Source organism: Chenopodium quinoa, unplaced genomic scaffold, assembly GCF_001683475.1.
Source record: "Chenopodium quinoa cultivar QQ74 unplaced genomic scaffold, ASM168347v1, whole genome shotgun sequence".
NCBI lineage: Eukaryota > Viridiplantae > Streptophyta > Magnoliopsida > Caryophyllales > Amaranthaceae > Chenopodium > Chenopodium quinoa.
Genome location: NW_018744626.1, coordinates 3,745,953 through 3,769,526, shown reverse-complemented (window position 1 = coordinate 3,769,526; position 23,574 = coordinate 3,745,953). Strand labels below are relative to the sequence as shown.

General features: G+C 35.8%; 3 protein-coding genes across 5 annotated transcripts; all 3 read left to right on the top strand.

Moving 5' to 3' along the window:
- The first annotated feature begins 594 nt into the window (after positions 1-594).
- On the top strand, positions 595-9,698 carry LOC110700554 (protein IQ-DOMAIN 31-like). 3 transcript variants are annotated; one of them, XM_021878106.1, is made up of 7 exons: positions 595-719; positions 4,101-4,215; positions 5,643-5,948; positions 6,257-6,457; positions 7,462-7,536; positions 7,800-8,916; positions 9,352-9,698. In XM_021878106.1, the coding sequence occupies exons 2-7, from the start codon at positions 4,132-4,134 to the stop codon at positions 9,381-9,383; spliced, it is 1,815 nt and encodes a 604-aa protein (XP_021733798.1). In that variant the 5' UTR covers positions 595-719; positions 4,101-4,131; the 3' UTR covers positions 9,384-9,698. The 3 variants fall into 3 exon arrangements, with proteins under 3 accessions (XP_021733798.1, XP_021733799.1, XP_021733800.1); XM_021878107.1 differs by having other exon boundaries at positions 615-719; positions 4,067-4,215; XM_021878108.1 differs by lacking the exon at positions 595-719 and adding an exon at positions 788-874.
- Positions 9,699-16,255: 6,557 nt separating this feature from the next.
- On the top strand, positions 16,256-19,111 carry LOC110700553. Its single transcript, XM_021878105.1, has 6 exons — positions 16,256-16,382; positions 16,570-16,675; positions 17,337-17,697; positions 17,778-18,243; positions 18,367-18,422; positions 18,544-19,111. Exons 1-6 carry the CDS (start codon positions 16,340-16,342, stop codon positions 18,586-18,588), a joined length of 1,077 nt encoding a protein of 358 aa, XP_021733797.1. The 5' UTR covers positions 16,256-16,339; the 3' UTR covers positions 18,589-19,111.
- A 2,550-nt stretch (positions 19,112-21,661) lies between these two features.
- LOC110700897 (nucleolar protein 58-like) lies at positions 21,662-22,201 on the top strand. The gene has a single exon (XM_021878478.1). The coding sequence runs from the start codon at positions 21,662-21,664 to the stop codon at positions 22,199-22,201; it is 540 nt and encodes a 179-aa protein (XP_021734170.1).
- The last annotated feature ends 1,373 nt before the right edge of the window (positions 22,202-23,574 follow it).

The following is a 23,574-nucleotide window of genomic DNA, read 5'->3' as shown; positions in this document are numbered from 1 at the left end:
TTTATTAATTTTACATATTAACAAGGTGTTAATTTTTTTTTTTAGAATAAATTAAGGAAAATATTATCCATAGCCCTTAGGGCTACATATAAGCATTAGATTTACACTTAAAATCGTAAAAAATTAAGAAATCATCAAAATATAAACACTAAAATAACACTGATTTGCGCATATTTTTGTCATAAATTCCTAATTCATAAATTAACAAGCTGTTAATAGTTGAATGTATTGCTTTCCTCAAAAAAAAAAATAGTTGAATGTATGGCATTGATAATCAATAAAATAAATGTTTTATCCGAAGTATTAAAATTTAAAATAGGGAAAATAAATATGGAGAAATAAAACCTGGAGGGCAAAATTGTCAATTTTGTTTTAAAGCCAAAGAATCCCCACACTCCCTTATTTCTGAAGCAAACTTCAAATTTGTCAGTTCCAATAAATAAACTTCTCCAACTCCAAATCTCAGCCGTCCATTTTCATCACAGTATCAAATGACCTCCATCGAACGGCTGTATTCAACGAGCTTACGTCATATTACTATGAACCCGCCCATACCATATTATACCCTCTTTCATTGCCATTAATATTTATTTATTTTTGTCTGCAAAAACCAAAAAAAAATTAAAAAAATTAAAATTTTTGGAGGGTATATTTCAGTGTTTCAGTACAGAGTAGCAGTAGTAATGATCTGCTACATCACCTTCGCTTAAACTCCCAAGGTCTGTTTTCATGGTTTATTTTCTCTCTCCTCTATTTTATTTTCTGCTAAAGCATGTAAATTTTTTGAAAAGATTGGATTTTTTTTTGTTTTTCAGTTTAGTTTATTGTGGGTGTTTTGCTAGATTTTGTGGGTTTTGGTATCTGCATTTGTTTGGTAAGTTATAGATCTGAATGTGGGTAATTGCTAATTAAAGTTAATTAAGTGTTTTAAATTATGGAAACTGTAGGTTTTGTTCATATTTACATTTATTTACTTGTTTTAAGGTAATTTGTTGAATGTCGGTGCTTACTCGTAAGCAGATCTTTACTTTGGTTTTGTTACTGGGTTATTGTTTTTGGTTGGTAATGTTTGTATTTTTATATTTTGATGTTTTTATGTTTTGTTGGTTGTTAGGGAATATTGGGGGGAAATGAGGAAAAGGGTTTGAAAAAAATGGAATTTTTTTGAAAATTTTATTTTGGGAAATAGAGAGTTTTGTTTGTTTGAGGTAATTATAATGTGCTTAATAGTTGAATAGGTCACCATTATAATTTTTTTAAAGGATGTTGCGGCATTTCAGGGAGATTCTGTTTAACCTAGTTGTTATAAGGCCAATGGCTCTATGCTTGATAGTGAATTAGTGATCTGATATTCTGTGGGCATACACCTAGATTAATTTAGCGTTGGTGAAGCGTATCGTCGTTCAATTGTACTTGGTTGGGATATGAAGTTTGTACGCATTAGGGAGTATGGAGTATGTTATTTGTGGATTTTGTATAAGAGGTTTAGGATGGACTGGGTATGTACAAGTCTTGGTAACCTTCCATTATGGATATTGATTGGCTATGGCTGAAGAAGGATTATGATTACTTCCTATTTTATTGGGTTTTGATTGTCTCCTCATCACGTTTGGGCTGCTTGAGAGCTAGATCAACATAGGATGAGTACACCATATAGCGGCTGGTCGAGTAATTCACTAGACTTGTATGCACAGCCAAGGGCTTCTAGATTTTCTTTTTCGACTAGGGACATAATCCATTTTTTTATTTGCTTTACGGCAAAGTAGATATTGGTCTTGATTGCAGGAGACCTATGTATTGAGTGATTATGGTGAAGACAACCCATGTCATTCTAAGCTTAAAAGGATTTACAGTTTGTTAATTCCAAGCCTTTCTTCCCTGGCACAGAAAGGAGGTTGAATAGAAAAGAGATGCAAATGCTAATATCCATTTCATTGAAAATGATTATCTAGGAAAATCAAAGGAGTATATAGTTGCTAATTGTATAGGGAGGCAAAAATGTACATCTATTACACAGTATAAAATGGCGCTCTAATGGTTCGTTTGTATGACAAGAACAACCCAATATATATCTTGCTGACAGGTCAGATATACACTAGCTTACTTCTAACCAGTAAAGGGCAATTAAAGAGACTATTAAAGGGCTGTTTCTGAGGATGTTTTGGATTTATTTATTTTATTTTTCGTACATAAAGACAATGTACATAGTATGATGGCACATATTTATTTCAAACTTAAGAAAGATGACTAGTGAATAAGGATCTTTACAAAAACCTGATTCAATCAGGGCTTATCTTCAGGGATGGGTGATGCCATATTGTTGAGTTTGCTGGTTGGAGCTAGGTTTAGATGCCTTGGTATTGTTGATTTTCTTTGCCATATAATACTTGGAGACGCCTTTAGAAGCTAGCTGCTATGTGTGCATGTGCAACATTGGGTTCATAAGCTGTCCTTTTTCTGGTTGTTAGTGTCGACTTTCGTATTACCAAATTTTCTGTGATGTTGAAGTGGTTAAAATCTTATGGAGTTATTGAAGATATTGATGGTGGAGCATTGAAGAAATTGATATGGTTGGTCCTATCTGCTAGGAATTGAAAGATCATGTTTATTGCATTGAGGATTTGTGTCTGAGGGTAGTTTTATTTTGCTTGGATACGTATTCATTTTGCTCGAATAGTTGACTTTGATGATAAATGAGAATTAACTTGAAAGATAAGGACTTTGGTTAGGATAGGTAATTGCATTATTTTATGTTCAGCATAAAGTATGAATCAATCCACTTTTTATTTTTGCACGTAGAAGCAAGTAGTAATGCTGAACGCATTGCTATCCAAGCCTTTCAAACAAACCTTAAGGTTGATTTTATTGTGCTTGTAATGTCGGTTGTTATACACTTCAAAGCAAACTCTCTTGTTGGATAATCCATCTTGTGCATATAGCTACCTTCAGTAAGTTTTAGTAGCACTGATTTTCTATCATGTTCAATTGACAGATCATACCTAGAAAAAAATACTTAATTATTTCTTAGGATATGCAGAACTAGGTTTGTGACCCTTAGCAAATGCAAGCCTTTGTTACTTGTGGAATTGCAGTGCAACATTACAATTAGGGACTTATTGTATCAGTGCCTTTGATCATGAAAATTAAAGTAGAAAAGGGATAAATGTTGAGCCCTTTCACCACTTTTTAGAAAATTACTTTAATTTTTTATCTACTGATTCTGAGCTTCAATCAGTTCAATGTTTGGCTTATGTAATGAAAGTGAAATGATCAAGAGTGGTTTGTACAATGAGAGATATATTCAATTAAGGTCTTTTTATGTAAAACTATGTGTCATGCTGACATCAATGGACAAACAGCTGTTTGTGATTTTATATTCAATTTGATCAAGCTGCTTCTGTTATCCCCTGTGGTGTTCATTAAAATTTCTTGAAAATGCATGTTGATATTTTAGGGGGTAGCTTGTACAGTGAAATTTCAACTTACTAGCTTTGATACATGGTATAGCTTAGCTTTGCTGCTTTGACAATTTATTGTCTTATCCATGTGGGAAAATGTACTTTCAGACATGAGGTTGGATTTCTTATCCTACACTCCAGGTTTCATCCAGACACCGGACACCTCAATAATCCTGAATCACATATCCATACAAAGAAAGATAAAATGATATGAGGAAAAAGGATGTGAAAATTTGCGAGAAGTTGATATCTTAATTATTGCAATAATTGAGCTACTAAATCTAAAATTTGTTTATATGTATTTGTAACTTGGCAATCACATTGGAATGTCTTTAAAATCAGGTACTACGTAGATGTTTTGTGAATCAGTGTGTCGCACTTGTGTCCAATTTTAGGACAGTGCTCATGTGATCAGAATTTTGAGCCTTATTGTGTTGAACACTTGGATATGTTACTTGTACCTAACATTCATGTTAGTGTCTGAGTAACAACTTATAAGTTTTGACTATTATAGTGCTCTTTAGTAAAGTAGAACAACTTTCACAATTAACTGCCATATATCATTTACTTTTTTCATTTGGTTAGCTCTATTTGCTCTTTGCCTCTAGATATTATGCGCTGAAGTGATATCTTGTGCTGAAGGTTTTGTTAAGTCAATTTTGGCCTCTCAACAATGGGGAAATCACCTGGAAAGTGGATAAAGACTGTAATTTTTGGGAAGAAACCATCCAAATCCAATTTTGCCAAGGGTAAAGAGGTACTTGCTGAAGACTTACTTGGTTATTACTCTGCTCCCTTAGATGTTTAACTTTTACGATGTAACTACTGTTACATACTATTAGTGCTTCAATGTAACTTCTGCAAAACTGTCTGGTAGGTACATTGCGTTTTTAACACCTTTGTTTTCATACTTTTCTGTTGTACTGTGTGATTAATTTAGATATTAATTATTTTGGCTCTCTGGTACCATGTGCGTGGAAAACTAGAGAAGCTAAAAGTAATGCCTACATCATCAAGATGCACCCCTTCATCTTTTTTGTGATCTATGAACCTATTAGCACTTTTTGAATTTTGAGATCTAGGTGATTGTCCGGTAAATATGTGCCTTTTCTTGTCTAGGTGAAATTATGCTAAAAAGTAATTCCTTTCCTTTTGTATATATTACATCTTAACTTTGAGTAGAAGCTTTTCTTTTTCCTTATTTCACACGTAATTCATACACTCTATAGTGCTCTAATATGCTTTTATGGAGTTTTGTGTCATTTTTTGTGTAAACAGAATATTAGAATAGGATATTCAGATCTGATACTCTGGTCTCTTAAAATATGTATAGATATAATAGAATATATTAAGTGGGATCTGTCGCATTTGTGTATCTGACTGCTGGAGTAGAGTATATGTGTTATTGTGTGTAGGTGGCGATCGCCGTCTCTTCGCTGAGGATTATTTTTTTTCAAATTTGATAGTCTTCATGTGTTCTGCTCATTGACGCTGTAAAAATTTTCGACCTCAATATTCTACACAAAAAATAAAAACTTGTAAGATAGATTCATTGGATAATTACTTTGGCTTGGGCTGCATGTACTTGGAACCTTGTTTATTGTCTAGACCTCAAGGTTCTTTTTTAAATTTAGGTGAGATGAAGTCAAATGAATTTTGTTATTAAGTCCTTAGTTGGTGATAAACCACACCATCACATATAATTTATCGGTTCTTTTTTTTTTAATTGCAAAGTTGGGGTTTTCACGTTTGCCAATGTACATTTTATAAAATTAATATTTTTAATTATACTTAAGTAAAAATTATAAAAATTAATATACCAAGTATTTGAAAATATAAATTGAGACGAATCTAACAAGACCCCACATGTCTATTTTTTTTCCTAACATATAAATTACAAAAGATGGTCAAAGTAGTAAATGTGAATAGCGTAAAATTTCAAAAGTTGCAATTAAAAAGGAATTGAGGAAGTATAACTTTTACACAATAGAGTTTCAGAATCTTGTTTAGTTTTCCTACATTAATATTATATATTTAGTTTTATGAGAAATTATTGCGGATTGCATCAATGAAGCACACTAGTGATTTTCAAAACTTAGTTTAGGATAAGCCTGTTCTTACTTTTTATTTATTTATTTGTTTTTTCACCTTCTGATTAATATATATTTTTTTTACTGTGCTAAGAAATCCACCAACGAGAAAGAGGTGCATGTTCGTGTTAGGGCTCCTGAAACTGAATCAACTGATAATGATGCTAATCCTCCAGAGGTATCAAGTGCTGCTATAGATGCAGTTCATGTGGATGACCAAAATTTAAGCTCAGAGTACGAGGAGTCTTCTCTTGGCCAGGCAGATGGGGATATACCAGTATCTGGAGATCAATGCACTGATCCAAAACCGACAGAGGAAACAGATATGTTAACTGACGAGGAGAGAATAGAGTTAGAAATGGCTGCAACTAAGACACAGGCTGCTTTTAGGGGCTATCTGGTAAGTTCTGCATCTGTATTGACATGATAATTAAGAATATCATGTTCGTACTTATAAAAACTTTTTATATGTATTCATACTTTCTGCTACTTGTATTAGATAGTGATACATAAAATAATACTGTAATAATTACTTCATAGTTATTAATTGCTAGATGTTCTGGCTGATTGATTAAGCTTTCTATTTTCTGTTGGCATGTGTATGTTTGCATATGTCTTGGTCCGTTTCTATGGTATATCAACTGTGCTTAATTTACCAGAATTTGTTGGTACTTGATAACTTTTTCTAATTTGAGCATATTTGTGAAGGCTCGACGTGCATTCAAGGCCCTGAAAGGCATTATAAGGCTTCAGGCTCTTATTCGTGGACATTTGGTGAGGAGACAAGCTGTTTCAACCTTGTATTGCATTATAGGAGTTGTCAAGCTGCAAGCGCTTGTTCGTGGATTAAAAATTAGGTGTTCTGATGCTGGCCTTGAAGTCCAGAAAGTCTGTATAGTGAAGCCTCTGGTAATTCCCTTAATGGTTATTTAAGGTGTTTCTTTTTCTCTAGTAAAAAAAAAGGCGTTTCTTTTTCTGGTTACTTATCTGGAGCTGTTAAAGAGGGAATCTTTGTATGAATTCACAGAGTTGCTTGATTTGCAGGACTAAATTCCTCTTTTTGAAAATTGTTTGATTTTGCATGCTTTGTTTGACGTCAAAATCTTGTGAAATTTCAATTTTAAAAATATATGTTTATCACCAATAATAATACAAGTACTAAAAATTGGAAGTGGCAAGGTTTTTGGACCGTGTTGGTAATTGATGATTGGTTTAAGGGATTTAGCATGCTTTTGCTGCTAATCTCACCTTCTCATTTTTCTCTACTGATTCGCACCTCTTATGAAATAACTTTATATGCGGATTGATTTTGTTGCATCCTTCAGGGTACTGGCACTAATTTTAATCATCATTTGGTTGTGATTTATTTTATAGTCATGTATTGTTGTAGACATGTAGAAGATTCGTCAGGGGCAAGTCCCATGTAGTAGATTCGTCAGGGGCAAGTCCAGTAGCATTTTATAGCTGATACCAAATATTTCACTCTAAGATTGCATTCAGGGGCACTAGCATCTGGAACCATCTTAGTACCACCATCTTGAAGTGTTGGCCCCATTCTAATTTTGATCTGCTCAGAATTTAAAAAAGGACTCCAAAGTTTGTCCCAAGTTCTATCGGTTGCTCTTATCCTAGTTATTGCGAACTTTCTATTTAGACAAACAATTTGAGCCAAGTATTATATGTTTATATGGATGTGTGATTTATAGGCAGCCTAGTAAATCTGGCTGGTTGAACACATTAAATGATGAACTTTCTGTTTGGATCAGTTATATTCTTTAAAATTCAGCTCACATGAAAGGCAGGGAGCTGTTTGATTTGTTTTTTTTTTAATAACTTTTTTTGCTAATAGTGAAGGTTGCTTGTTTTGTTGCCAGTTTGCCACTTTCTTACTACTACATACTGCTAATTTTCAGGATGGCAAAGTTGGGGTTCATGGAGACATGTCTGCTGGCACCTCAAGCTTGTCAGTGAATGCATTTACAAAAAAAGTAAGCTTTGTCTAAAAGATATAAAACTGTAATGACATACCAATATTCGCTTAAACTTTGTCTAAAAGATATAAAACTGGTTTTTGTCCAACCCTTTCTCTTGACATTATTCTTCTCAGTCAAATACATCTATCAATGTAAGTAAGGTAAAATGGAGGTAGGGGAGGAAATCACAAATTTGAGATATTATTAGTGTGGAAGGTGAAATCTACAAAAATTTCATGGAATTAGTTTTTCTTATTTTTTACTATTGTTCAATACAGCTTCTAGCTCCATCACCTGCAGTGATGGCTCTGCGAGTCCAATATGATGTGACAGATTCAAATTCAGTCCAGAATTGGTTGGAAAGATGGTCAATATCCTGCCCTTGGAAACCAGTCTCTCCCCCTAAGAAAGTCACTAACTCAAAGGTCCAGAAAAAGCAAGGGAACTCACTGGCCATTGATGGGGATACAGGTAGGCCTAAGCGCAGTGTTCGCAAGGTTCCTTCTCTTTATGATAATGTGTCAGCTCAGACCACCTCTGAAATAGAGAAACCACGGCGAAATCTGAAGAAAGTTGTAAGCCAGCCAGCAGATTCTGTACAAGATAATCCGCAGTTCGAGCTTGAGAAGGTTAAACGTAGCCTTAGAAAAGTTCACAACCCTGTGTCTGAAACCCCTGGTCAGCCTCAGACTGAGATAATTGAGAAGCCAGTTCAGATCCAAGGGAAAGTAACTGCATCCGTTGTACAGGCTCGGACAGAGGTAATTGAGAAGCCAGTTCAGAGCCAAGGGAAAGTAACTGCATCCATTGTACAGGACGTTTCGGTTCCAAATGAGGTCAATGTTGTTCAGAATACCAAAGAAGAGACCAGCATGACTGTTAAGGAAGAGCCTATTGTTTATTCTAAGCCAGACGAAGAGGAGACAACTGAGGAGCCGTTAGAGACAAGTCAGTCTGCTGAATTCTCAAACGATGATGGAACCCTGGTCAAATCAGAGTCTTTTGAGAATGACAAGGATGAAAATACTCCTGTGCCAAATGGTGTCTTGAAAACTAAGGAGGATTCCGCATCAAACGAAAATCAGAAATCCAATAGGAGGGCTTCTTTTCCCGCAAAACAGGAGCATGAGGATGGCTTGCAGAATACTCCGAAGCTTCCTAGCTATATGCAAGCTACCCAATCTGCCAAGGCAAAGTTAAGAGCACAGGGATCCCCTAAAATTGTACAAGATGAAGCTGAGAAAAACAATGCGACCAGACGTCATTCACTCCCATCTGCACCAAATGGGAAAGTCAGCTCAGTGTCACCAAGGACACAGAAACCGCTTCAAGGTAGTGGTGGAAAGAGTGGAAACAAAACTGAGAAATCTTTGTTATCTTCTAGAGATGGAAGTGGTAAGCCTTTCGAATTTTTACAAATTTTCTTTGTGTGGGGTCTTAGATTATGTTTTTTCAATGAAGTGAGATTCTCCTGAAACATTTTTTTTTTGACTAACCTGAAACATGTTGGTTCTTAGTACACTAAAATCCACACTCAAATGATATCAGGTTGGTCTGTGGGTATAATTAAAGTTTGTTCACTGGCAATACCACAATTTTAGAGCAAAATTTTTAAGAGTTCTTCGTTTTGCACCATTACCGCCTTGAGAATCTCTTTTTTAGATTTTCAAAGTATATGTGTATTTGTTTGGTGCCATGACTCAAGGTCAAAGTATCCATGTTTGACTGGTGATTTAGTCAATTTTCAATAATCTGCATTTAAAATCCTAGAAGCATGAATCATGTGCATTGGTCCCTGTTTTGTAACTAGCATTTGTTTTGTGTTTTCAGCGAAGTCTGGCCAAGCACAATGGCGAAGGTGATGGCATTGCGGACATGACTCAGGTTCAATCATGGTCAAGGTTAAAGTTTCTTTGCAGTTTGTGATGTGGCCCTTAGTTATGTTGTTATTTAGGTTAAGAACTTACTGGGACTTACTAATATATTTGGTGTGGATACCATAGCAGCTTTCTTGTGTAAGTTGGGTGCCTTTTGAGTGAATGTAAATTGCAGGCTTCACTGTTTTCATTCTGCCTAGTAAATTTAGCTTTATGAACTATGTTGTCTTGTCTCATTGTGGAATTTGCAGTATTAAGGTTGTGTATAGTCTATACTCTTTCGAGTTCGTTCTTCCTCCATATTTTTTTGTTCTAGTTTGTTCATTCTGATTGTTTGTGGTTAATTATGCTTGAAATGAAATCTACGAGCTGTATTAATCAAAGGATGTAGTGCATATTTGCCTACATATGGTCATTACCTGAAATAGCAAACTGTGTGTCTGCGTGTCCTCATCTTTATGTATGTCTAAATTCATTTTATAATATTAAATAAAATTAAGTCAAATACAATATGCAAATAGCGAATAAGTCAAAGTGATGTAACTATTAAAAAAATGGATTGAGTAATAGGTAATTTCTTGCTTGCGTAAAAATCGGTAGAACAATATTAGCATTACCAACATTTCTTCTAGTGTTCTAGTCGATTACGCTCTTACATTATCCCTTTCCAAATCTTTCACTCTTTGCATTACAACCCAAGCTTTTTCATGTGCTCACAATTCACACTCTTTGCTCACTTCCCCCATTCCAAGCAAATGTACCACCATTTGTAAGTGTTTACTTCATTTATTAAAAATCATGGAATTTGGTACTCAATTATTTATATTTAAAACATTTGCTAAATCAAAATTCATCTAACACAGTTGTGTGTCTATGTCCATGACATAAAATCTTGCATGGTACAATGACATAACCATTAACGGAAGTAGTAATAATATTTGCTAAATAAAAACTAACATACAATGCCATATTTGCATGTTTTAACTCTAGGCGTGGTAGCCTGATGGTGGTCAGTGGTGGTGGTTTGTGCAAGCCACAAACTATTCGCGTTGGCCAATTTCTTATGGTGTGGTCTCGGGAAAAATAATAGGACGGTGTTAGATAGTTTTTGACAAATAATACGAAGTATTGCTAATTTTAAATCTAGAACTGAAATCCAATCCATAATTCTGTAATCTGGACCAAACCAATTTTTGTTCGGATTTTTTTACGAAACTAAGCGTTATTAGTAAACTATTTACGAATATAGACGCGTGGCCAAACTATTTACGAAATTGAGCTTCTGAGGTAAAACGCTGCCTCGGTCAACGTTTTTCCTCATTTTTATTTATTTAATTTGTTTTGAATTATGTATTTTGTGAAATACAAAATAAAAAATAAAAAAAAAACTGAAATACACAAAAACGCTGTCTCAGTCAGCGTTTTTGTGTTAGGCTATAACAGGCCTTAAAACGCTGACTCAGGCAGCGTTTCATTAATACTAGAAACACGCTGCCTCAGTCAACGGTTTTTCCTGGTATATTCTTCCAGGCAGACGCAACGCATTCACTCTTCCTCAAAGCTAAAAACTCAAACTCTCTCTTCCACAAAGCTCTGCCGTTGCCGTCGCTGCCGCTGCCGCCGCCGCCTACTGCCTGCTGCCGCCGCGCCTCTCCTCTTCTTTATAATCACATTTTTTGTACTTCTCACTTATTTGTTTTTAAAATTTTAAAACCTAGGTTAGTTTGATAATTATATAGTACATTGTTTTAATTTGATAATGTTGTTGATTATTCTAAGTTAGTTTGATGTAAATTGATAATTATGTTGATAATTCTAAGTTAATTTGTTGTAATTTGATAATAGTTTAGTATAAAAGCCCTAAATTGATGTTAGTTTAGTAAGAAAGTTTATGATGAAATTGTGGGAATGTTTGGTAAAAATGTTGAAAATGTTGATGAAATTGTTGATGAAATTGTTGTTTTAATTTGATAAAATAGCCTACATTGTCGTTTAATTACGAAAATTATGTTATGTAGAATACGTTGGTTGTTAGTGTGAATATGTTCGTTGTGTACTTTGTTTTGGTTGTTATGTGAATATGGTTAATTATGTTTGTAGTGTGAATTTCTTGGTTGTTATTGTGCGAATTGGTGGAGATTGCATGCAATTAAGATGTGTTTTTGGTTGTTGTATAGAATATGGCTGCACAAAACGCAGCTTTGTTATGCCGATGGGGGGGTGAATTTGTGTCTGATGGACCGAATGTCCAGTATAGTGGTGGAAATATGGAACCATTGCTACTTGGACCAGACATGACTTTCAACGATATGATGAACGAGGTTCATAGCATTATTGGCTTAAACCGAATGAATGTACAACTTAACATTCAAATGAGGTTTGAGACTAATAATGCGGTTCAAGTGTTACCTTGTTCTAACGATAGACATTTGAAAGCTTTGAGGAGCGCTGTTTTAATGAGGGGTTATCCACATGAGATATATGTAGAAATAGTGTCTACGTGTACGCAACAAAGTACTCGACCAGATCAACAAGCTACCTATTTTTCCGGTTACACAGAGTCCTTCCGAATGCCCTCACAAGACATTCCATCAACTGAATATGGGATTGGGTCCTTCAGCAGACTGCTTCATGACGATCGGTTCCAGATGCCGTTGAGTTCACATATAGCTTCACCTGTATATGGTGGAACATCCACGACAATGTTTGGCCAATCTGGGCCTTCGACATCGAACACAGTTATATCTTCTCCCATGCAACTCCAAAGTTATTCACCTACGCAGCATGATGATCATACATCACCGTCTCAACCATTGGTGAATCATCTTGAAAATCTACAACATATGGTGAATAACGAGTTGTCTCTGTATGATGCGCTCCGGGAAACAAATGATGAGGCTGAGAGCGAAGAGGAGGAACCAATTCTGGATAACATGGATGTTGATTCTACAGACATGGAAGGTGGGGAGGCCATGGTTAGAACTCCTATTCCTTGGTTAAGTCAAGTAAATGAGAATTATGAGGTTGATCAATATTGGGCCAAATCAGGTAGTCATACAACATTTGTGATCGAGGGGGAGTTTGAGAAGGGTATGTTCTTTGAATCTAAGAAACTGCTTCAGGAAATGGTGAAGAAGTATTCTATACAAAGGAACCAATTCTACACCACAGTGACCTCGAATGAGAAGGTCCTTCATCTGCGGTGCAAGAAGAATTGTGGTTGGTCGCTACGAGGCACCAAAAAAAGTGAGCACTCAGATACCTTTACCATAGTCACATACAAAGGCCCGCACCGGGACACCTGTGTCACTGAAGTGTTATCTACATATCATGCACACTTGGATTCATCCTTAATTTCCGATTTTGTGAAGTCTTTTGTGCAGAAAGATCCATGCTTGAAAGTTGAATTTATACAGGAACTCATATCCAAGCATTTTCAGTTCGACGTTACTTATCGAAGAGCATGGTATGCTAGGGAGAAAGCCATAGCTGAAGTATTTGGAGATTGGGAGAGTTCTTATGGCCGACTTCCGCACTTCATGGAAGCACTCTAACAGTCAAACCCGGGAACCGTTGTTGTATGGAAACACAAAGCTCTGGTAGACGATGTTTATTACAGCAACATGGAAGTGTTTGAACGAGTATTTTGGAACTTCGGCCCTTGTGTTGAAGGTTTTAAACATTGTATGTTTGTCATCTGTATCGATGGGACGCATTTGTACGGGAAATTTAAAGGAACATTGTTGGTTGCTACAGGTGTGGATGCAAACTTCCAAGTATTTCCGCTTGCATTTGCGTTAGTCGAAGGGGAAAACATTTCCAGCTGGTCTTGGTTTCTGGGCTGCATTCGGGTTCATGTCACTCAACGGGATGACCTCTGTGTTATATCTGATCGACATGCTGGGATCATTGCAGCAATGAATGACCCTAACGTTGGATTCACCGAGCCGCGAGCCTATCACAGGTTTTGTGTTCGGCACTTGGCTTCTAACTTGAAGACTCACGTGCGAAGAAACGACATGAGAGATATGTTCAAGGCTGCTGCGTACCAAAGGCAGGAAAGAAAACTGGTAGCTGATATGAGTTTGATCGGTCAGGCGTGTACCAAGGCCATACAGTGTATTGTCCAAGTGCCCTTGCCTATGTGGTCTTTATTTCACGATGCTGGGTGTGTTGTTCGGTGGCAAGAGTGGCAGCCATTTACAGATCATTTACCTGCAGCTGGTAGACCACGACTGGGAGCATATTTGTGGCTACAGCTGGGGCAGTGCTTGTCTGGCGATGTTGTATCGCCATCTGTGTAGAGCATCCCGCCGGGGTTCTCGTGAGATCAGCGGACCGTTATTTTTGCTTCAGGTGACCTACCTATCTGTTAACAATTTAATTCGGAAAGTTCTTACTTAGTTTACAATTAACCTAGTTTTGTGTGTTTGATGTCCAGTATTGGTCTTGGGAGCACATCCATGTAGGCAGGCCAGGTAGGCCTGCTATACATCGTCAGGGGCAGCAGGATCAGGACCAGCAGTATGAGCGGTACATTCCTCCACCACGGCCTTCCGCTGACGAGGCGTACGCTTGCAGATGGGCGGTCCCCAAGCTGACATATGCACATGCGGCGAGGGGCCTGCCGTACTACCGAGACGCCCTTGATCGACTGACCGAGGATCAGGTGAAATCTTTAATTTGTTTATGAAATTGTTATTTATTATGTATACTCTTAACATATTTAATATGCACTAACCTGTTTATTATGTTACTTTTTATGTGTTATCGCAGATGACATGGGACCCGTATGAAGCTGATTTAGTTGCTGCCATGCTTCCACATCTACTAGATCATCAGGCGCAGTAGCGTTCTAGGGTCCCCCTAATCTGTTTTGAGGTCGTCGAGGGTCACCTACCAGATCGAGTCATGCGACAGTTTGGACTACGACAGACTGTCCCCCAGCAGTGTGACACTAGTGCCCGGCTGCACCGCATTGACCGTCGGGGAAAGAGCGACAGGAACTGGCGGACGGAGCATGCCCAGTACATTGACTTGTGGCATCGACGGTTGGAGTTCGTCGTCACTGGTGACCCCATCCACGGCGTTATGGATCCATACGATCCATACATGGAGTGGTACATGCAGATTACACGGCGTTTCATCAACCCCAACTACACACCGCCATCCGCACATTACCATCCATCCTTTGACGTGATCAGGGGATATGTAAGTGTATTTGATTAACTTATTTTTATCAATTTTAAATTTGTATATCATTCAACTAACTCATCCTTAATTACTGCAGGCGTTGGATATGACGGCGATGGTTGACGCACTGTCGGACGTCCTTCCAGGCATACCTGAGCCGCCCAGAGCACAGGTCGAGCGGGTGCGAGATATGGGCATGGCTACCTTGCAGAGATATGGTCACGCCTATCTCGTCCACTCCCGGGACGATCATGGCGGCCACTCTAGTCACTCACAGTTCGAGGCTGGCCAGAGTAGCTGTGGGGGTGATCCTTCGTCATTCACGGGCGCAGAGGAGTACGACATTCGCAGTTCCGCGCCCCTACGTCATCCTGATGACCCATCTTCCAGCCAGCTGACTCCGCCAGTACGCCCGAACCCATTTACCACGGTCCGTCACTACAGCCGTCGTCAAAGGCCGAGAGTGGACATACAGGATAGAGAGCCGTTACACCAAATTGATGAGTCAGAATAGGATAGAATTATCTGATTTATTTGCTGTAATGACCTTCTCTAGTTTGTTGTACATAACACTTACATTACATTATTATTTTAATAATTATTTGAATGAATTTATGTCTTGTTTGAATTTCAAATTCCTTATTTGTCCACGTTTGACTCATTTCATTCAAAATAAATTGTGGATGTGGAGGTGGTGGATGTGGAGGAGGATGGGTGGTGGAGGATGTGGAGGAGGAGGGTGGTGGAGGTGGTGGTGGATGTGGAGGAGGAGGGTGGTAGAGGTGGTGGTGGATGTGGAGGAGGAGGGTGGTGGTGGTGGTGGATGTGGAGGAGGAGGAGGGTGGTGGTGGTGGTGGTGGATGTGGAGGAGGAGGGTGGTGGAGGATGTGGAGGAGGAGGGTGGTGGTGTTGGTGGATGTGCACTGGCTGCTGTTGGGGGCCTGCTGTTGCTGCCTTCAGCCAGCAGATAAAACGCTGACTGAGGCAGCGTTTTATGCTTAGGTGTAAAACGCTGACTCAGTCAGCGTTTTTCTCTGTTATGTATACAAGAAAAACGCTGACTGAGTCAGCGTTTTACCGTATTTCCAATTTTTTTTTTTAAAATTTGTATTTCACATAATACGAAATTTTATAAAAAAAAATAATAACCAAAAGTAAAACGCTGACCGAGACAGCGTTTTGTGTCAGAAGCTCAGTTTCGTAAATAGTTTGGCCACGCGTCTAGATTGGTAAATAGTTTACTAATAAAACTTACTTTCGTAAAAAATCCTTTTTGTTCCTTCTTTGTTGCAGTCAACAAATTGCAGAAACAAGTACCATGCTTATTATTATTTCCCCCATAAATAAATTAAGGATTTTCTAAATTTGAATTTCGAATCAAAAAAAAATACAAAAAGAAGAAGAGGAGCGTCAAAAAAGAATAACAAAAGAATTTGGGTCCCGCCAAAAATCCAACCGTTTAACATCATTAACTTCCTTCAATTTTCAGCTTTCAATCCAATCATCACATAACACGTCAGCAAAAACCTCAAAAAACCCATTTTTTCTCGTTTAATTAATTAATTAATTACTGTATAACGTTTAAGATTCAAAAATTGAAAAAAAAAACAAAAAAAAAAGTGAGAAATTTTCCCGCTCAACTGAGATAAATAAACTGACGAAGTTTCTCTTTCTCTCCCACTCTATCATAACTTCTCTCTCTAAATTCTCTCTAAAATCTTTCTCTCTCTAAAAAAACCTCTGCAATTATGGAAGAACCCCTCAAAATTCAACAATCTTCTGCTTCTGCTGGTAAGTTTTTATTCATTTTATCGAGTTCGATTTCAAGAATTCTTTATTTATTTTTATTATACGGGCGTTTTAAGTTCATTTTCATTACCACTATTTATTACCGTCTACTACACGAGTTGCGAATGTTGTTTCCGAAGAATTAATCTGGTTTTGTTGTGTTTCATTTTATGGGATTTTGGGAAAACAGCAAAATCAAAGCTTAGGTATCCGCTTCGTTCGGCTGCAAAATTGAATGATCAAACTAACAAATCCCCTGAAATTGCTAATAATTCTTCCTCTGCTGCTTCCAAGAGGTAATCTTTACACTATTTAATTATGTAATTGGGTAATTTTACATGAAATTGATTGAATTCAAGTTCAAATTTGATTTATTTACTCACTTTACATCAAATTAAATAGGTTTTTGAATATATATGTTTAAAGTGTAATTGATACGGAATTATTTCAGGAGAACTGGTCAATGATTGTTATGGTGTGATTAGTTGTGTAGTTGCTGGTTATTATCTTCTATGAATTGGTAATTTTTATTGTATCAGAATTCGCGTCATATACAGTTGTACTTTCTGAATTTGTCATGCCAAATTTAGAATTAATTAGAATATACGCATTTTGTTATACCATGTACAAATCTTTCGTGTTGTTACAAAGACCGAGTCATTTGGGCCTAAATAGGATTGTTCAATAAAGGGTACGTTAAATTGTGTTGCTTAGGTATACCCGAGTGCAAAATAGAGGTTTTGTTATTATTTTGGAATTTGGGTCAGTCCAAATACTAGCAGTACTAACTATGATTCTCTTTTGAAATTCTATGTTGTAAAGTACATAAAATCATGATACTTGTCAAAAATGCTGATGAATTTTGTTGAATTTCTCCATAATTGAGAAAAAAAATAAATAAATTGCTTGGGGTGTTTTGATATATTTTTCCTGATTGGTATGATATGTGTTCTTTAGAGGGAGGACTCCTAGTACAAGCAAAAGTGTGAGTGTTCTTGAGCTTTCTGGCAAGAACACGGAGAAAGCTGCCAAGCCGCCGAGAAGGCTGTCAATTCCTGCAAAGTCATCTGTGAGTCCTAGGCAAAGAGCTGCTAGCAACATTACTCCAATCTCGGAAGCTAGGTCCAAGAGATTTGGTAATGGACCGGAAAGATGTGTGACGCCGCTGTCTGATGTTTCTAGATCATCAACCCGTAGGAAGTTTAATATCCTGTCATCTGCATCATATTGGCTGTCACAAATTAAGCTCTCAGAGTCTACTGCTAAACACTCGATTTCACTTGGGTTCTTCAAGCTTGCCCTCGAGGCAGGATGTGAGGTATTACATCTTGGAGAATTGCAGTTGATATTGTGATTGGTGACTTGATTACCATTTCTGATTTATATGTTCTTGTTCAGCCTATGCAGCGTCTGCGTGAGGAGCTAAAATCTTATGTGCAGAGGCACAACCTCGCCGAACTTGGAGAGACTGTCAGAAGCTTATTCGAGGGCTATGAAATCTCAGAAACCTTTGAACAATTGCAAGAATCTGTGACCTGCTCTCTTGTGCCAGAAGATGCAACTACTGTCTCTGGTGAGGATGCTCAGAACAACTCTTCAACCGCGGCAACCAAAAAGTTCAAACCAAAATCTCTAAACACTGATACTCAAGCTTCCTCAGCTAAGGCTTCTTCCAAGAAGGAAAATGTGCCAAGCATTGTTACAGTAATTAAGACTCGAGCATCAAATCGTGACCCTGCTAAGCCAAAGTTAGGCACTGAAAGCGGGGGAAATAATATTAAGAAGAGAGTTCAAAAGCCAGGCAAGCAAGAGTCAAATGGAGAGAAAATCATGAAGCAGGATGAAAAACCAGTCTCTGAAGAAGGTACATTACATGATTCTAGCAAATGGCCAAATGCTATTTTCGACGTATAATCTTGTACTATACTCCACATAACTGCAGTCCATTGATTTATGAGCTTAATATTGTTGTTCGTTTGTGTTCCAGTTGTGGCCAAAGCATTGGACATGGAAGAAACACTAGAGGAAAACAAAGAAAACATGGTATCAATACTTTCTGCCTAAACCTTTTTCTCATCACTTAAAGCTAGCATTTTGTTTACTCTCTTTCTGTACATAGAAAATTACAAATTCGATCTCTTAACATTTTTCACAAATTATGCAGGATGCTCCACATATGGGAGAGGTAAGCGCGACAGAAGTAAATTAGGCGTAATCAGCATCAAGAATGCTGAATATATGGTCATATAAGATGCAGTATTTGATGCTGTTAGTATTGGTTTGTCTTCATAGTTTTTAGTGGAGGGCTTTCCTGTTTGTAGAAAGGTTTAAACAAGCAGTTGTGGTGCAAGATACTCTTTTTCTTCTCCCATTTATTTGTATTTTTTCTACAGGTGGGCGTGAATCTTTGCAAATTTGTGTTTGTCTCTTATCATATAGTGATATGTTAATACTAGTATGTATTTTATCTTGTCATTGGTCTTCCCTGCTCTAAAGGCTCTACATTGAATGTTGCCTTTTAAGGGGAATGGGGCAATCGTCATGGGACGGAAGGAGTAGTAATTAGCTTCGATTTTGTTGTGTTGCTCATCTAGGGTGGTTTGTTTTATTATTCTTTTATACTTCATACAAAAGATTTTTTTAGTTCATGACTTCATGACAGATCCGATTAAGTGCTCAAGCTCAATGCATAAAGCGTTAAGTGAAAATTCCGTAGTATCCTTTCTCTTGAATTACTTGCATCTGAAATCATCTCAAATTATCATAGCACTTCCATGATCTCAAACCTTTATTATTTTTTATGATTAGTTCTCACCTATTTCTTAAAGTGAAAATTAAAAAAAAAATTAATTTAATTTTTTATTTTTAAAACTAAAAAGTCCAGCACTGTCAAAAACCACCCAATAAAATACATCTTATAATGTCAAACCATTGCCCAGTCAAAGCATAGCGTGATTGGCGTCCAATCTAAAATGGAGGGATGGATACAAAACTAATTTGCTTGGCAAAACTAATCAACAAGATGTGCAACAAAGCCAACAATGGTATAACTACTAGCTTAAGATTTTAATATTTGCAAACTAGTTCTTTTTGAGTTTTTTCCAACCACTGGAGATGATATTTTGATATTGGTACCCAACTACACAAAACTTATATGCACAAAATAATACCAAGTATTCAGCATGTTTATATATGCCTGTTTATTTGCCTAATTATGATTACTTAATACTATCCGGAACATCGAAGAAATGGTAAAACAAATAAAAAAATATGATGGAACCCATTCAACTAACCCTATTATGTTATCATCACCAATTGCCCATATTTGCGCCTGACTTTAAAGAATGACGTAGTTGATGGCTTAGAAAAGTCATCGGTTTACGACTTTAAACAACTGGACTAGATTCCCTCCGATTCAAGTAATTGAATTAGGTTTATTATAATAATGCATTACAAAGCGGTTATAAACTAGTACCTCATCCGTTCACTTTTAGTTGCAATATTTTTAAATTTACAATATTTACATTCTTACATAGCTACACTCGACCCTAATTATTGATTTACATGTTTGGTAAAATATAGTCATGTGAGGTCATGTTAGATTCGTCTCAATTTATGTTTTTATAATATTTAATTTTTATATTTTTGTACGTATTTTTTAAAGATACAAAGAAGTAAATTATGCATCAGCAAATGTGAAAATTAAAGTGTTACAATTAAAAGTAAACAGAGGAAGTATATATAGTAGATCGTGTAAATCTCTCTTTAAAGTCCACAAACAATTAAAATTTAGAATATGTTTTGTACTCCATACATGATTTAATATGATGTTTAAACACTAAATTGCTCTATATATCAAGATATGATGTAATTCTCATGTTGAAGTAAAATATTTATAAAGGTAATGATATATATTGTCCTTAAAGCTACATGTACTTCGTATGTATTTCCTAAATTGGTACTCGGTACATTATTAGTTAAGAAATATTTGACAAAATAACAAATAATTGGTATAATTAATGATATATTTTCACTTTTAGCTCTTTATTATATGCAGTCCCTATCATTGGTCTATTATTAAATGTAAAAATTCAATTTAAATTAATTTGCATGAGTAAATTAATTTTCCTATAATTTTCTAAACAATTTCATATAACACAAATTCAAAAAAAATAAAATAAAATTAAGCTCTAATAAGAGTTTTAAGATCAATTTACAATTAAAATAAGGGTCTGTTCTCATTGACTGAACTCAGTTGAACTGAACTGAACAGAACTGAACTGAGCTGAGCTGAACTGAATTTCAACGTAAGAGAACAGGTCCTAAGATTTAACAAATTTAAATAAGTTCCTAAATCAAATATATAAAAATTAAATGAACACAAATATACAATGCATAAAGTTACTATCAACTTTAATGTCTTGTTGAGATGTGGTAATAAAACATCTTAACGCTAAGATTTCTCACAAAAGTCGTTATGTATGTTGAATCTTCTACCCCACTCTTATAGTGTTGTTGTACACTTGTACCTATGTGTTCCAAATTCTAACATCTTAAATGCAAGGCCTTCTAAAATGACCATTTTTAAATTTTTTTTTAAAAAATAAATAAAAGATGCAACATTTCTTTTTGATGAGAACTAGAAAATTTTCAAGCCATGTTGATATTTTAAAAAATAAATAGTAATTATAATATTCCATCATATTATTAACAATAATAATAAAAATAATAAGTACTCCGTAATAAAGTTTCTAGAAAAAATAATGGTTCTAAAAAAAAGTAGAGTTTTAATAATAAAAAATTAATTAAAAAAATGGAGTAATATATTAGTTAGAAACTATATATGGATTAAGTTATTTTTTTAAAAAAAAATTATTTTTATTTTTTACAATGGAATCTTTGGAGATTTATGCAATAAAAAATAAAATAAACATGAGATATTGATGCTAATTTCGTTAGGATTGATTGACTTGGTCTAGTCAACAATTAATTGAAAGTAAGTTATGGTTTTCGATCTACGTTTATAATTCGACATACAATGCCGCGTAAATAATTGATTATTCCACAAGTAGCAGAAAATGCCCTACTCTACCACCCAACTTAACACTATATATAATCTCAATACTCTCAATTATTCCCTCACTCAACTTTCAACCTATAAATCTTGTTTATACTTCTATTCATTTCCTCTCAAAACTACAATCACAATCATTGTTCACAACCACAACCACAACCACGACCGCAACCACAACCACGACCACAACAGTTCTATATTATTTATAATGGACTTGAATAATGCAAATGTAAAGTCAACCTCCACCCGCTCCGATGGAAGGTATGAGAGGTTTCTTGCCAAGGCGGAGGGTTATCTACATAAGTATCAAGCCTCCCACTCATCCCCGGCCTCAGATGCGCCGGTTGTAATAAATGGTGATAATGGTAATAATGGAACTCGTCATTTAGAGTTTTTCAAAAAGGCTCAAGGTTATTTAAACAAAAAAGACAAGGAAGATAAAAAGGATAAGAAGGATAAAAAGAATAAGAAAGATGAAAAAGATGGTGGTGATCATTATGAGAATTTGAGTAGCGAAAATGAAGGTCAACATGATCATAAAGAGCATCTAAAGTTGGCTCAAGCCATGTTGAAGAAAATTAAAAAACATAAAGAAAAACATGGAAGACAAAATGAGGAAGAACAAGTTGAAGAGGAAGGCGAAATCGAAGAAGAAGAAGAAGAGGTAGAGGAAGAAGAAGAGGGTCATTGGTTTACAGAATTAATGGAGGGGGTTAAAGAATTTGTTGAAGGATTAAATGAAGAATGAAGATGATATGCATGATAATTTAATTCATGATTGTATTAATTTCTGTTGTAGTCTAACTTTATATTACAACTTTTAATTGTATTGTAATGATTTTAATTTCTAATACTCGCATTTCATTTTTAATTGTAATAATTTTTTGTTCAAGTACATGAATTATATGATATTTGTATTAAATTTCATTGGTAAATTATTTATGATGAAGTGAGTATATTAATGCATTTTAACTAACTATGCATAATACTTGTATAGTCGATGAATGTTCTTGCTAGACAAACTAATTAGTTAATCAAATATGCGCTTCTAATTAATATTTAGAAAGGGAAATTATATAATTTAATTCTTATTAAAGTTTTTTTATAAATCCAAATGTTGATTCATTTTTTAGTTAAAATAAATAAATAAATGAATAATCGAAATTGGCTACTTCGCCATTTGCATTGCAATATTTTCATAACTAAAAATAAAAAAATTTGTGAGTGGTTCTTAATATCTGATACATCGTGAAAAAAAAAAACATTCGATCATAATTCATTAACAATAATAGTAAAAACTGAAAAGCTTGAGAAATAAAGTAGATATTTGTAAAGTTTTCTTCTGTTAATAAGCTCATATCCGCCAAATTCTCTCATACCTTGATTTATGTAGGATTCCAAAATTTTCTCTTACCATGAATATTTAAAAGTTGACATATAAATACATTGTAAATGAGATACTTCAAATTAAATTATCTCACATTAAAAATTCTACAAATTATTGTAACTTGTCTTTCTCTCAATGGAAGGAAGCCGCAGGGAAAGATATGGAAATATATTAAAGAAAGCTGAGAAGTACCTTCACGGACGTCAAGGTTCCGAATCGTCAGCAACTTTAGCAGCTTCGGAACCCTCAAGTGCGCCTCCCATTAAGGGTGCTGGCGACGATGATGGTGGAAGCAGTTACAAAGCATACTTGCGAAAGGCTAAGGAGTTCATGCAAAAGAAGGATGATGATAAGGAAAATCAAGCTGGAGATGGGAATTCGGATGCAACTGCTGCTGATAAAGATAAGAAAAAGCAGTATGCAGCTATAGCTACCGGTTTGTTGGCGGCAAGAAAAACGCATAAACTTATGCGAAAAGGGAAGAATAAGAATGGGAAGGCGGGGCAGGAAGGCGAGGAGGAAGAGGAAGAGGAAGAAGAGGAGGAGGAGGAGGAGGAAGACGAGGAGAGTAGTGGATGGTTCACAGAGTTCATAGAAGGATTGTCGGAGTTCTTAGGCGAAGTTGAACTTTGATTTGTTTTAATGGCTCTTCCTGCCAACAAGAAAATACTTGTTTTAATACATAGTATTTGATTTCTTTTGTTATACTAGATATTTTGTTTCCCTATAATAAT